Source organism: Alosa alosa, chromosome 19 (genome assembly GCF_017589495.1).
Source record: "Alosa alosa isolate M-15738 ecotype Scorff River chromosome 19, AALO_Geno_1.1, whole genome shotgun sequence".
In the NCBI taxonomy this organism is placed as follows: Eukaryota; Metazoa; Chordata; class Actinopteri; order Clupeiformes; family Clupeidae; genus Alosa; species Alosa alosa.
Genome location: NC_063207.1, coordinates 26,393,321 through 26,408,383, shown reverse-complemented (window position 1 = coordinate 26,408,383; position 15,063 = coordinate 26,393,321). Strand labels below are relative to the sequence as shown.

General features: G+C 44.6%; 1 protein-coding gene across 8 annotated transcripts in view; it reads right to left on the bottom strand.

Moving 5' to 3' along the window:
* sobpa (sine oculis binding protein homolog (Drosophila) a) overlaps nucleotides 1–15,063 on the bottom strand; it is a 56,488-nt gene extending 41,425 nt beyond the window's left edge. For 5 of the 8 annotated variants that reach the window (XM_048227802.1, XM_048227808.1, XM_048227806.1 and 2 more), the window contains exons 1-4: nucleotides 14,622–15,063; nucleotides 4,901–4,972; nucleotides 2,322–2,457; nucleotides 692–901 (exon numbers count right to left, since the gene is read on the bottom strand). In XM_048227802.1, the coding sequence (XP_048083759.1) occupies nucleotides 692–901; nucleotides 2,322–2,457; nucleotides 4,901–4,972; nucleotides 14,622–14,717 (514 nt within the window). In that variant the 5' untranslated portion in view covers nucleotides 14,718–15,063. The remainder of the gene's footprint in view (nucleotides 1–691; nucleotides 902–2,321; nucleotides 2,458–4,900; nucleotides 4,973–14,621) is intronic. The other 3 variants (XM_048227804.1, XM_048227805.1, XM_048227809.1) reach the window with 1 other exon arrangement.

Sequence of the window (15,063 nt, the reverse complement as noted above, 5' to 3'; positions counted from 1 at the left end):
CCTCACAGGGCATATGAATAATTCAGCAGCTGAAGCGCAGAGGGAGGAGAGTGGGGGGCGTGCTGGCCAGTGTTTGTCGGATAGTTAGCGAGGCCACACCATCTGTTTCCCCGGCTCTACACACGCGGCCTGGGGAGGGTCATGCCAGGCTGGGGAAACTCCTCGCAGGTGATGCCAGCACGTTCCTGCCACGGGGAGCTGATAAGTCTCCCGTGCATCGGCGTACTCCCACAGCACAACGGAGCTCTCTGTTCCGCCCACGACCACGCGCACTTTCCACTGAGGGGGGGACACGACTAGGTTTGAAGCAGCAGTCAGGGGTTTTTTTTTCCCAACAACATTCAAGGTTCAGTCAGTGACCGGTCCTAAACATTACAAGATGTATAGGCATTGTTTAGCTGGCAAGTAAAGTCACTAAAATTGTGTCACACATGGACAAAAACACAGACACCACACACACACACACACACACACACACACACACACACACACACACACACACACACACACACACACACACACACAGATCCAGACGTTCACGGTTAGTTGTCACACCCAGACATTTCACATGCTAGTTGCTGGATCAGTGAAGGAGAGGTGGAGAGATCTACTCAGTTGTGTGTGAATTGTCGTGACATGTATGTGACGTCAAGAGACATGTCTAAGATGTCTAAGCATATGAGGGTCTTACCAGCTGGCGGTTTGATCACTGGAGGTGGTATAAGGGGGACTATGATAGGCATACTCCCATGATCCTTTGTGCTGGGAGTGGAGGTGGAGGGGGTGGAGGAGGGCTCTGATGTCACTCCATTCCGAGGGGTAGGTGTGGAGCGAGAGCTGTTGGCATGGGGTGGTGAACCGGTGCTGTTCTCCAATGCTGAGGCTTTTGGCAAAGAATTTTCTAGAAGCAATGAGGGAACACAGATGGTCTCTTAAGATTAAGTCCGGCTCAATATTTTGTTAGGAGCGGCTCAGTCTCAAATTAAACATGTGTGCATTACTTTTTCAACCAAAATGTGGTGGAAACCACTTTATAAATAATTTTTATAGAGAAATTGACTGAAAGACTGAAAACTTTATAAATAGCTTCGAGGCAGAGTGAAACTATTTCCAAAATGAAGCCACATTCAGATTTCTACTTAGTCACTACAAATAACAACCACTGAATTAGTATTTCCACTGCATACATGGACATCTTTTAAACAACGGAGGTGATAGTGATGGGGGATTAGTGTTGTGACAGTGTTTACAAAGCATCCCCCGAGTGTGCTCAGCGCAATCACAAGTGCACAGTGAGAGAGAGGCGCCTCCGCCATCCAGGCCTGTGGTATTGCAGATGCATGCCGTGCAAGTTTGCGTTCATTTTCTGGCACAGGCACAGACTGCCATCAGCAAACACCGCCTGGCCAGCAGAGTCTGCGCCACAGCACACAGACTTTACACACACACACACACTCAAACACACACACACACACACACACACACACACACACACACACACACACACACACACACACACACACACCAACTGAATAAACGCCACTTTCCTGTACCTGCAGCCAACAAGAGCAGGGTATTTTTTAAAAGGACGAGGGATGAATAAATTATCTACAGATTTCCAAAACCATTTGTCATTATAACTCAATGTGTACATGGGATGGGGGGTGGGGATGGGGGGGTGGGGATTTACGATAAATGAGTTAATTAGGTTTGATTGTTTTGTCCCTAATCTCTACGTTCGCAGTGACGACGGTGGACAATAACAAAATATCGTAATCTGTGCGTCGCGGATTTGTCTGATGATGGAATGTAATTATGGGGCGAGCGCAGGGGCAGGCGTCGTGAGTTAGCGGCTTCTGCCACCGCTGCACCCTCAAGTCTAAATCTCCCTCCCGCTTCCTCATTGTGTCACCCTGCGGTCCCAATCCTCGCAGGGGCACCAGCGTTCACAAGAAGCTGCAGACACTTGACAATTTAAATCCCGCTAATACCCCCAATTTGGCGCGGCAGGGAGAATGTTTCAGATGAACCCGGGATCACTCTCTCTGCTGAGCTCATCTGGATTTCCTCCGAGAGGAGACAATGGGGGAAAAGCACTCAGACTTAATCATGATAACTTGCTCTGAACTTTGTGGCCTGTGTTAAGCAAAAATTGGATGTGGTGCTTACAAACTTGTGACTAAGTTTCTCACCTTATAAATCTTTACCTGTTTCACTGTAATAATCAATAGATTACAAATAGCAAATGACTTGACCCCTGTGTCCATCTCTTATCGGGTGAGGTGTATTTGCTGTGCTATTCCTGTTTTCTCTCCTCTTACCTTTCACCACTGAGATGTGCTGCCGAACCTCCCCATCCGGATAATTCCGGATGTCGATGTCGTCAGAGTCTCTGAGCTCCACCTTGTCATAACCATACCAGCCCAAAAGCTCATTCATCGTGTTCTCGGCAAAACTCTGTTAGGGGACAAAAGAGAATCCAGCAAACAATGTTAGTTTGGACAAAAGGAAATATAAGGCTTCAGGACTGCAAAACATGGTTTGCAAAACATCAACAAAATAATAACCCCCACACAAATTATGTCAAATGCATGGTTCATTCCACTGCACTGCAAGTAAGTGATGAGCAATGATTTGGGGTCATCTGATTTAATCCAGAGGTACAGTTCATTCAGCAATTCAACCGTTCAATCAAGGGGTTAAATGGAGTTCAAAATTCAGATTTGTATGTAGTCATGTCCAAATGATTCTTCATCGATTCAGACTTTTCACTGTTTTACAGGACAGTGCAGTCATGGGATTTAGTCTTTGTACATTTTAGCATTTTAAACATGGCCACAGAGAGACAGGTGTCCAGAGGGTTGTAACTTGAAGACTACATTCAAATGTTTCATCATATTAGCTTTCAACATCTGATTCGCAACACTGTATATCAACCTCATCCGCTGACTCTGATGCTTTTACTGGTTCAATAAGCAGGTTACGACTCATGACTGAACTGGGCTATATAAAATCTGGTATTCTCATCGGTTTCAGATTATTGGTGATAAAATATAAGATCCACAGTACATCTACTTGACAGGATTAATAAAGTTGATGGTTAGAGTTACAGATGAGAGTTTGATTTTTTGTTTCACACTGATGCGCTAGAGATGCTTGCTTGTACTGTATGTTAGGGATTCGAAGGCCAGCTCCCCTGTGTGGAATGGCAAACATTTTAAAAGTCTGTTACTGATTCACTATTGTCTACAGAGATGTATGTCAGCCTGAAAATTCCTCTCTTCACTACTGAATCTTGTTGAAGAGGCAGAACTGAGAATATGTCTGCAAGTGGGAACCTTGTGGTGGAATGCACAGCTACAAACTAACTCACTGGGGAGGGTAGTGAGATTCAGAGCGGCCTTGTAACTGGCCATGGACCTGGGGTTTCTGTACTACCAATTCAACACAAGCTGGAAGTCATCATTGTAAACACAGGCAAGGCAAAATAACTGACAACAAGCCAGCCAGAAAAAAAGATGCCCACAACGGCACTTTCTCCCTTTGTGCTGTGTCCACGTCACCTCCAAGAGAGAATGACTGTTACTACTGCAAGGACTCACGCATGATCCCAGATGATACATTCCAGCAGCTAAAAGCAAATCATGAATAATCATGAATCACCATTTTACCTTGTTTCTTTCAGAACACACCAAGGTACACAGTGGCTTACAACGCTGCTCATTGGACGGTCAAGGCCAGCTACACCTCAGACATGTAATAATGCAAACTCTCATATCTCTATCTGACAAATCAGAGAGAGAGAGGGAGAGAGAGAGAGAGAGAGAGAGAGAGAGAGAGAGAGAGAGAGAGATGGGCTCAAGCAAGTCAGTCTGTAGAGATACTGAAATGTCTTAATGCTAAAAACAACCTAATTAACAACTGCCATTCACTACCAACCTCTAACGGATTCTACAGACAAGACTAAAGCCCTCCAGATGCTACATACAGCGAATCACAACTCCCACACATATGGTTATCCTCAAATGCAAACAGAAGATGTACAGTACAGTTTACAGAACAATAGTATCTGAAGATGTACAGGATGTAGCTCAACATTGGAAGGCGGATTCTTAGCCATGGTTTAGCTCAGGAACACTTAACACCTTTGTCTAATTTGACCTCTCACGTCTCTTCAGTTCCACATCAGACCTGCCGACGTCATGCCTGTCATCAACACAACCTGGGTTCTGGAGGAGTCAGACCTCCTGCTTAGAACAGAGACTGTAACCATCCCTCTGTGGGTGGTAGTCAGGAGTCTATTCTTACATCCCTTTCATGGTCAAAACCACGGAGAGCCCGCCACGGCTCTCGGCAGACAACCCTCTCCGCCACTTCAGTCTGTGAAAGACGTCGGTGTGTGGCACGATTTAAAATATCAGATGAACCTGCACTAGAGTCCCACACGGTACCTCATAAAATGAAAACAAACCAGCAGATAAACACTTTAACAAATAAATCTTTTAAACAAGTGCTATTAGGAAATGACTCTCAGCTGCCTCGTAGTTCTCTGAACAGGGCTGAAAAGGACCGGGTTCATCAAGATTGCTTCCTAAAGCTTGGAAGCTGCCCTCACCCAGCGTGCCACAGGTTTACTGTAACACCTAGTGGCCTCAGCTCTGCTTGGACGCTTGAAGATAACATGTCAATGAAAAAAAAAAGAAATGCATGAATCATAGAACCAGACTTAAGAAACTAAACAACATATAGGAAGGTCTAGTGTCTTTCCCCTCCCTTTGATCAAGCACTTAAGCACCCACACTACAGGGATGCTACTACAGTGCTACTGAACCACCCACCTATAGCTGACATTAAAGCATTGTTGTGTTTTTATTTTTCTCTGACAAACTAAAGGGCTCACCATGGAGTAGGGCGGGTTGCCATGGAGATCACCCGCCTCGCCCGCCCAGGGGTGGGCCCGCTCGGCCCGCACCTGATGAGACACGAGTCATGTCATTCATTAGGTTCAAGCATTCAAATGTCAATCAACTGTCAATCAGACAACATGAACTGTCAATTAAAACGCAAACGATCCATCATCCTGGGTGAGAGACACATCAGTTTACATTTCTGCAATGTGTTGAGATGCATCTGTTAAACACTTTTTATATCATGCAAGACGCAAGAGGCCATGTCGATGTGGAAACTCTAATTCACTCATCAGATGGTGGATTTATACTGCAGCTGTTTTGAAGTTTTAGTATAAACTACAGCCCCATGACATCCAAAGAACTTAACACATTTGTCCAGTTGAGGGACAGACAAGTGAGCCTCTAAAACTCCCTCTCCCAGACGTGGCTATGGCACAGGTCAACCAGTAGGTGTCTCTACTGATTCTAAGACCAGTACACAGGGGACTGTGTCTAGGCAACGCAAGGTCAGTTACAACATTACTGTAATAACAGCAGCCAAACAGACTGCTAAACATTCATCTCCATGTGCACAAAGGTCCACACCGGCACTAAATGAACTCACCGCAGAGGCTATTTAAAATGAGGATTAACACAGTCTATTGGCTGCTATCGATGCTCGGGTCAAGCACGAGGTCACCTGCTTATTGTTCTCAACATTTTTCAACATATTAGACGAGCGCTGGGATGAACTGACAACTGAGATTTATACCATTTTGTCCCTGTAACCCAACCCACCTGCCTACGGGGAGGGGATCTGACGCCGCGCTGAATTGAAATGGACACCTCTGCTTGTGTTGCTTCATGGAATGAACTCTCCCAGTTTGGAAACTGGAGCTGATTATGGACAAGCGGTGTAAGAGCATGGTAGCTCTGGTATGAGTCCTGATTGAGGACGAGGGGCAAATGCATGGCGAAGGTGGCCTGATTTCTTCTGCACCCTGCCGCTATTTCTCGTTCATTCGTTCAACGGTCTTCAGCTGTCCTTTCTCTCCTCCTCTTGACTCTCCTTCATCCTCGACTTTCTTCATTTCATTGCTGTTGTTCCCTTTCCTCCTTTTTGTCCCCAAACTGATTCCCTCTCTTCCTTCCCCTCCTGCGCCCTTTCTCTGTCTCACACTCTCTTTCTCTTATTCTCTTTACCTCTCTGTGTCCTTCTCTCTCGCTCTTTCTTTCTCAGTGGCCCTTCGGTAACCCTGCTGCCCCTTCCAGAAAACAGGGAGAGATAAAGAGTGTGGAACCTAATCCGGGTGGCCGCTCATGAAAGGGGAGTGCAGGAATGACCCACAGAGGGAGAAGGTTGGGATAGTGTGTTTCTGTGTGTGTGTATGTGTGTGTGTGTGCGTGTATGTGTGTGTGTGTGTTTGTGTGTGTCTATGTGTGTGTGTGTGTGTGTGTGTGTGTGTGTGTGTGTGTGTGTGTGTGTGTCTATGTGTGTGTGTGTGTGTGTGTGTGTGTGTGTGTGTGTGTGTGTGTGTGTGTGTGTGTCTATATGTGTGTGTGTGTGTGTGTGTGTGTGTGTCTATGTGTGTGTGTGTGTGTCTGTGTGTGTGTGTGTGTCTATGTGTGTCTATGTGTGTGTGTGTGTGTGTGTGTCTGTGTGTGTGTCTCCTTCTCCCTGATGAACCTCCTCTCTCCAGGCCTTCTCCTGTATCACGCCCAGCTAAAGCCCCCTTATGCACTTACAGGCCACTCACACACACAGCCGGACCAGTCCAACGCCAACGACTCGAGTCAACGCGACCGCTCACGGCGACAATGGCCGAGTGTAACTCTCTCTCTCTCTCTTGCTCTCTCTCTCTGAGGCTGACCAGGGTGGTGGGCATTACTGAGGAGGCCTGATTCAGTCTGGAATCTCCGGCTTGCTACAGGGTTAGTTTTAGCAGAACAAATGTGTATAGTATGCCCTGAGGGACAGGGGCACGGCCATGCCCTAAAATGCCCACTCACGGTGCAATGCCACAACCCCCCAGAGATGGCACGATTACCATTACCCTATCTTTTATCATATCTCCCTGCCACTGTACGGAGGGGCTGCTTGCCAAGCTCTTAATTCAGATCTCTTTATTTCTCAGGGAGAATGAAAAGGCAGCTATTTTTCTTCTTCTTTTTTAGCTCTTGTGCTTTACTCTTCTTTCTCCCCTCTCTCTCTTTCTTTCCCTCTCTCACCCTCTTGTCAAGTCAAGTCAAGTCAAGTCAAGTTTATTTATATAGCACATTTCATACACAGAGGTCATTCAATGTGCTTTACATAAACAAAACCAAACGATAATAACAAATAAAAGCATAGAAGGGCAATATAGTCAAAGAATAGTTAAAAGGTAAAGATCATAATAAAAAGAAAACATAAAACACAAGGTAAAATCATTTAAAAATAAAGAATAATTAGTAAGCAAAAACAAAGGCAAAAGTAGTAAAAAAAAGTAATAAAAGACAAAGTAGAATAATTATCGAGGCAGATTCAGAATTTGTAACTCGGCACAGTTAGCAGAAAGCGTCTGAGAACAGTTTGGTCTTAAGTCTAGATTTAAAACTGGCTACAGTTGGGGCCTTTTAATGTCATCCCGGTTGGTTCCACAGCTGAGCAGCACAGCAGCTAAAAGCTGCTTCACCATGTTTAGTTCTAACTGTAGGTTTTACTAGCAGGTTTTTCACCTGGGACCTGAGAGGACGAGAAGGTGTGTACTGCTGAAGCATGTCTGACAAGTATTTAGGTCCTGCTCCATTTACTGATTTATAAACAAGCAATAGTGCTTTAAAGTCAATTCTGTGATTTACTGGAAGCCAGTGCAAGGACTTAAGAATTGGAGTAATGTGGTCAGTTCTTTTAGTTTTTGTTAAGAGTCCTAGCTGCTGCATTTTGTATCACCTGAAGCTGTTTAATAGTCTTTTTTAGGAAGGCCTGTGAACAGTCCATTGCAGTAATCAACCCTGCTGGAGATAAATGCATGAATGAGTTTTTCTAAGTCATGTTTTGACATCAGCCCTCTGAGTTTGACAATATTTTTGAGGTGGTAAAAAGCTGATTTAGTTATCGCTTTCATGTGTCTGTTGAAATTTAGATCACTGTCAATTAATACACCAAGGTTTTTAACAGTGTCCTTTGCCTTCAACCCTTTTGTGTCAAGGAGAGTGGCAACCCTAAGTCTTTCCTCATTTTTACCAAATATAATTACTTCAGTTTTTTCTTTGTTCAGCTGAAGAAAATTTGAGACATCCAGGTGTTGATTTGTTCTATACACTGACACATAGATTCAAGAGGACCATAGTTGTTTGGTGATAGAGCTAAGTAAATTTGTGTGTCATCTGCATAGCTATGATTTGTCCAAGTGGGAGCATATAGAGGTTGAATAATAGTGGCCCCAAGATCGACCCCTGGGGAACACCACAGGTCAAGGACGTTGGTGTTGAGGTACAGTTTCCGATGGCAACAAAGAAGCTCCTTTCTTGTAGATATGATTTTAGCCAGCTGATAACTATGCCTGTAAATCCAACCCAGTGTTCTAGTCTGTGTAGTAAAATATTGTGATCAACAGTGTCAAATGCTGCACTAAGGTCCAGTAGCACTAGGACTGATGTTTTACCTGAATCTGTGTTGAGGCGTATGTCATTGGAAACTTTAATGAGAGCTGTTTCAGTGCTGTGATTTGCCCGAAAACCAGACTGAAAGTAATCAAAATACCCATTTGATGTTAGGAAGGTGGTTAATTGATTAAAGACTACTTTTTCAATAATTTTGCCAATAAAAGGTAGATTGGATATGGGCCTGTAATTGTTTAGCATGGAGGCATCCAGGTTATTCTTCTTGAGAAGTGGCTTTACAACAGCTGTTTTCAGTGACTTAGGAAAAGTGCCAGACAGCAATGATACATTTACAATTTGAAGGACATCCGCCGCTATGAGGTGAAAAACAGTTTTGAAGAAATTGGTAGGCAGAGTGTCTAAGACACATGTGGAAGGGCTGAGATTCTGTACCGTTTTTCAAGTGTTTCAGAGTCTATCAAGCTGAACTCTGACATCAAGTTTAGTTTCCCTCTGTTTGTTGCTGGAAGTTCAGGTTGTTGAATTTGTAATTGAGCAGATATGTTGAGTCTGATTTTGTCAATTTTACCTTTAAAAAAAGATGAAAACTCATTGCATTTATTAGTTGAGAGAAGTTCTCTTGGTCTTACTCGGTGAGGGGTGGTGGTGATGGCGGCGTTGGTGGAAGGTGGGGAGGCGGGGGGCCGAATATGACACCGTGTGGGCAGAAACCAGAGTAGGTCACAGTACACCATGATAAAATTCCCTAATCCCCTCGCCAAGTTTCCCTGTGCGGGCCCTCCCTCAGCCTTTCCAGGCCCACACTTTTCCATTCCCTTGTTCACTGTCTCCTTCTCTCTCTTTCTCTCCCTCTCCTTCTCTCAGTCACTCTCTCTCTCTTTTCTCTCTTCTCCCCCGTCTGCTCTGCTTTCATTTCCCCCTACCTTCCTTGATATCCGATCCCGCACGGAGGCTCAGGTTTCAGTTTTTACAGCTTAGGCTGCCTATTGCTGTATACATTCCTTTCTCCCTTGCTCTTACAGCCACCCCGCCCCACACACACACACACACACACACACACACACACACACACCCCAAACCCTCTCTGCTTTGCCCCCCCACCCCCCACAACCCGATTACTTACTGCAGCTTATTTTACCATGGTGCACATGAAAGCGGCGCAAGATGAAGGAAACACTGTCAGACTGTTTGGTTTTTTGGAGGTATGATCCCTCAAAAGGGCACATTGTGTATGCACTTCGCTCGTCTTTTCCCCCCTGTCTTAAACGACAAAGCCACTAAAGTGGAGGTGGTGGAGGGAGAGGATAGGGTTGGTGGTTGTGTGTGTGTGTGTGTTTGTGGGGGGGGAATTAAAGAAAGAAATAATGAAAGGAAGAAAGACAGAATGGAAGATTGAAAGAAAGAGAGGAAAAGAACATGTCTCGAACTAGTGGGAGAACAGTCTTCAGGGACTGAGAGTTGGTTTGTGCTCGTCTGAAGCAGTCAGTGAGATGCTTCAGGACGACGGGGGAGAGGAGAAGTGGGCGTGGGGCTGAGCATGGGCTGGGTGGGGGGTTGTGTGTGTGTGTGTGGAGACACCACTGAAAAACCTGGTGAACAGATTTTGAGTAGCAGAGAAGAGGAGTTGAGGCCCCCCTCTTCTGCTACCTGACTCCTTCTGGGGATACAAGATAGAGAGATGTCCAATACAAACACTGGCTGTGTGGATCTGCTGTGGGTATTGGGCGGGAGCATGAAGTAGGCTAGGGATGGTGACTAGCTCATAAGATAACACAGACTAAAGAGTACAAGCAAAGCAAACAGAGATGCCACTGCACACAAATAGAGAACACTGACCAGGGCAGCCTGCACCAGCACAGCAGAGACCTCGACTACAGACAGCAGACAGAAACATGAGGAACTGTGGGAAGTGAAGATGTCTACTGCCAGTTTTAATTACAGAGACTTGATGTTCAGTAGGGATGGATGGGCTAAGGATGTCATATAAAGAGGATGTTCTATTCCTCATGAACACTAAATGAAGGTGGTGTTTACTTTTGGAAGATAGAGAGGAAAGCAAAACCATGAGCCTATTAACAGAGCATGTGTGACAGGAATGCAAAGGATGCTAGTATTTGCTCGGGTGACAGCCAGGGGAAGCATAAGGATAAAAATACAGGACTTCCTAGGCCATATGCTGACTATTTAATACACACACACACACACACACACACACACACACACACACACACACACACACACACACACACACACACAACCGATCTAGAAAGGTAAGTTGTGGCATTAGACTAGAAATGTGTTCTAAAACGTCATGGGTAAGCTTTTCACATACGTTGTAAGCTACAAAGACTAGAAATGTGTTCTAAAGCTTTATGGGTAAGCTTTTCACATACGTTGTAAGCTACAAAGGATAAAACAAATTCCCCATTGAACTGAACCAACATTTTACCATTTTAAACAGTAAAAAACAATCAAAACATGAATTATGAACCCATTACAGGTGTCTCCTGGTATTGCTGTTTCTATGCCAGGCATATCTACTCCAATGAGCTGGTTCCTGGTTTAATAAATCATTACCAGATAGAGCATAGAGGAAGAGCATGCAGGATACAAGTGCATCTCTGGGACAGGGACAGGGACTGGGATGGACCACAATGGTTTTGGACTGTCACTGCTAACATCAGAACATACATATAACAAGTAGCCCAATGTGGCCCAGGTGTCTTCGCTGCCTCCACATACACCATCCTCTGAGATCATGACAGACACTATACTCATACTCATAAGGTGAACCCAACAACTGCACTGGGGAGGGGGGCATCTCCATATTACAGACTCTTCATTCAGTGGTCCCTTTATTGGAAAATGACACACTTCTGACTTTAAACCTTTAAGTGACAACAGTTCCTCCGGGAGCCACATCTGTGTCTGTGTGAGGGGCCGCGGAAATCACTGCGTCTCCTCCTCAGCTGCATGACTGGAGGAGCCGTCTCTCCGGCGGCCCCGTGCCCAGACTGCTGGGAGAGCCGCTGCCGTGGAGACTGCAGCTCGTCACCCGGGGATTTTAAACAGCCTCGTCTCCGTTTAACACTTTACTAATTACTCTTTAATGAAAGCAATTAGTGCTTCATCACCGAGCCTTGTGCTCCCTCACTTTAGTGGGAAGGCTCTCAGAACGGATCTGTCCCTGAAGCGGACACAGGATACAAAATTCAAGTCCAGCCCACTCACCGATTGGCATTATAAGAGTGGCAAGGCTTTGTTTGGGCAAGTGAATGGGAGAGAAAGGCTCTGGGATATCTACAGGCAAGTTGCACACGGCGCAGGACAAAGAGAGCCCTGCTACCCGACTCTCACTCCAGCGCTAATACAATAAGCTGCAACACAGCACTGATGCCCCATTGAGTTTATGCCAGTTGCATCCCTGACAACTGCTGTTATTCAATTTAAGACAACATAGAGTCTTAATCCGTTCAATTATGTTCATAAACACACAAGTGTAGGTTTGCCCTCTCTCTCTCTCTCTCTCTCTCTCACACACACACACAGACGCACACACACACTGGTTCTCTCTCTCTCTCTCTCTCTCTCTCTCACACACACACACACACACACACACACACACTCTCTCATCACATCATCACAGACTTACACTTACACACACACTAAAAGCACACAAACTGTCACACATTACAAACAGAACCCCCACATAGACATACACATAACATACACACACACACACACACATCCATACATATATCCATATGTAATATACTGTAGATTGTCCAGATACCGGCCTCTCCAATCTAATTCATGTTCTGAAATACAAGTGAAAAGGTAAATGTTGCAACGAACAAAGACACGGTAAAACATAAAATCTCAAATTAAGCCACAATGTACAGTATGTACCCACTCACACAGGCTCACACACATACTAAGTCACAGACTGCATGCATTCAAGGGTCATGCATCCTTTAAACTCAGCTCTCATCTTGTCTGATTCATTCTATTTTCCACACATGAAAAGGTATAATCATGACCATCATTCACACAGACCATAAGCCTGAAGGTAAGGGTCTGAGAGTTAATGTAATGGCTAGAAATTCACTGATGTACAAAATAAATTAGAAAACATATCTAATTGCCTCATTAAACATTAGGTACACTACAGCCGACATTTGATGCGGAATGCAGCTGGTCAGTGAACAATACCAGTATTACATATCTATTACAAATGTATTGGGCATTAATAAAGCAGGTTTAATATCTTGGCGCCCGATGACCTGATTTTCCTTTGCTGTTTTGTACAAAGGTGGGTGGTTTTCGGTGTTAAGATTTCCTGTATGAGTATTTTAGCACAATTTGTCCTAAGTTCACCATGTAAGCCTAGCATAGCATAAGAACTTTGTCTTCTGCCACAGTCAGACACGCATGCTTTGGGCATGAGGAGACACGGAGGGAAGCCGACTCCAACAGTTTGATGATGGTGATGCGGATAATTATCTCACTGACGAGAATAGCATCTCATAGATTTTCATTAACCCTCTGACTATTGATTAGATTAGAATAAGATACAGTAAAAGCATGGCTAAGGATAAAAACAAATCGAAACCTAAATTCAGCGTAAGATGCGTCACCAACGGGCTATCAAAACATTGGGATATATTTCAGTTATAGTAACACCCGTCATATGAATAGCTTTTGCAATAGGAATATCTCACGTGGAAGTCGTTTTGTAGTTCCAATCTATGTTAGCATCAACATTCGTACATCCTATATTCCGAGGCTATAGGTCTTCGTTTAAAAAAAAAGATAGGCCAAGTTGGCAAAATCAATTATGATACTTTACGAGTTGTGGGAAACAAAAGCATGCAAGTCAAAAGACGATTGGGACCAATGCTACAGGTCAATCAATATCTGTCAAATTTAGGAGTCCCTGAGGGTAGCTCAATGAAGATGCATCAACAGCAATTAAGCAGGTGCCCTGCCACCATGTATTTTATGACACGAAACAACGAGGTTGTCCCCGTAGGATTCGGCAAAACTGTTTTGATTAAAACAACTCATGTTCGAATGTAGGCTATGGATTGGGTTGAGAAATACATAACCACTAATATAGGCCTAATATTGTCCACAACTGAATGGTAAACGGTGACAAGCGATATTGTAACAATCAAAACAGCCTTGTTTGTACACAGTGCCTTACTATAGACAATGAACACATGAAAACCCAAAGACAAAGATGCAACGTGTTTCTTGCGTGCTATGGTCTGTTCAGATCTCGCTTTGCTTTAAGAAGACCCACTCTCTGCCAAGCAAATGTTGAACACAAAAGGCACGCGTCACCCTAAATGAATATAAAGGCTAGTGCTCGGAGAGATAGTGTTCTTGTCAGGCGCTTTCAGCCAGACGCACATCTGGAATGCCTGCCGGCAGAACTACGGCTCCGCCACAGCTGGGCAGACATCGCTTTCCTGGCGTTCACGAGAACTCGTTTTGTTGATGAAATGCAATGATATGTGTGAGCATACGTTAAGGCTTTCTCGGGGTCAACGATTTTCTACAGGCACTCTCTGTTACCGTCGCTTCCATAACAGCTTTGTTTTCACAGAGGTGGCAGCAGTAGTAGCCTAATCGTAGTAGTAGTACAGTGTTGACGCTAAGACTGACGCACTGGATTTTCCATTAACTCCACATAAACCATGCTAAAAAGAGTGTCGATAATGGGCTTCAACAATATGTTCGGTGTAAATTAATCTGCGTAACATTTTTGTTCCTGAAGCTCAAACAACAGTTGAATGTAATATATTTTTGCCAGTATTTATTTTCAACTATTTAGACAGTAAAAGATTAATACATTGTTACTAAATTATTCATTTAAGACTGTTATTATATATGTGTCATAAATAGTACCAAAATAAATAGTATGGTAACAGCGACATGTTCTGCACCCAAAAATCAAAGTTCGCCAATTATCCACAACATAGCGCGTCAATGAATCAGTCTCTATTCAAATCTGAGGGCGGAGCGGCAGACGCTTAGTGTTTCTGAAAATGACAAGCCTTAATGGTAACCCCGAAAACCACGCCGTTTCCCACCAGACAAGCTCACGAAACAGACAGGACCTACCTTCATCTCCTCGTTAATTTCCCGTTTCACGGGGTGCGCTGGTTTTCGGCTTCTTTTATTTTCTGGGGGTCTACCTTCTTTCTCCATCTCTGCCATTTCTTACAATATATTTGTCAATATTTACGGTGGGGTAGAAAATCGGAGCGTGTCTGAGGCGGGGCCGTTTCAGAGTTGCAGAACGGCGAGTGTCAGGCGCGAGAAGAGCCCCGGTGAAGTTGATGCTGCTGTTGCGGGCTCGCGATGCCCGGTTGAGTCAGCCATCTTCTGCCTAGTATTTCTCCACGGTCTGAACGCTAGTTGGAGTGAGCCTTTTCGGTAAGGCAAATGAGAGGTTGTGAAAAAAGCCAGACAGGGGGAGGGGCTTCGACTGTAACTCTATACGACGCGCTGATCCCGGGAAGGCTATTTCCTCCCAATTTTCCACAGATAGGTTTTCACTCTC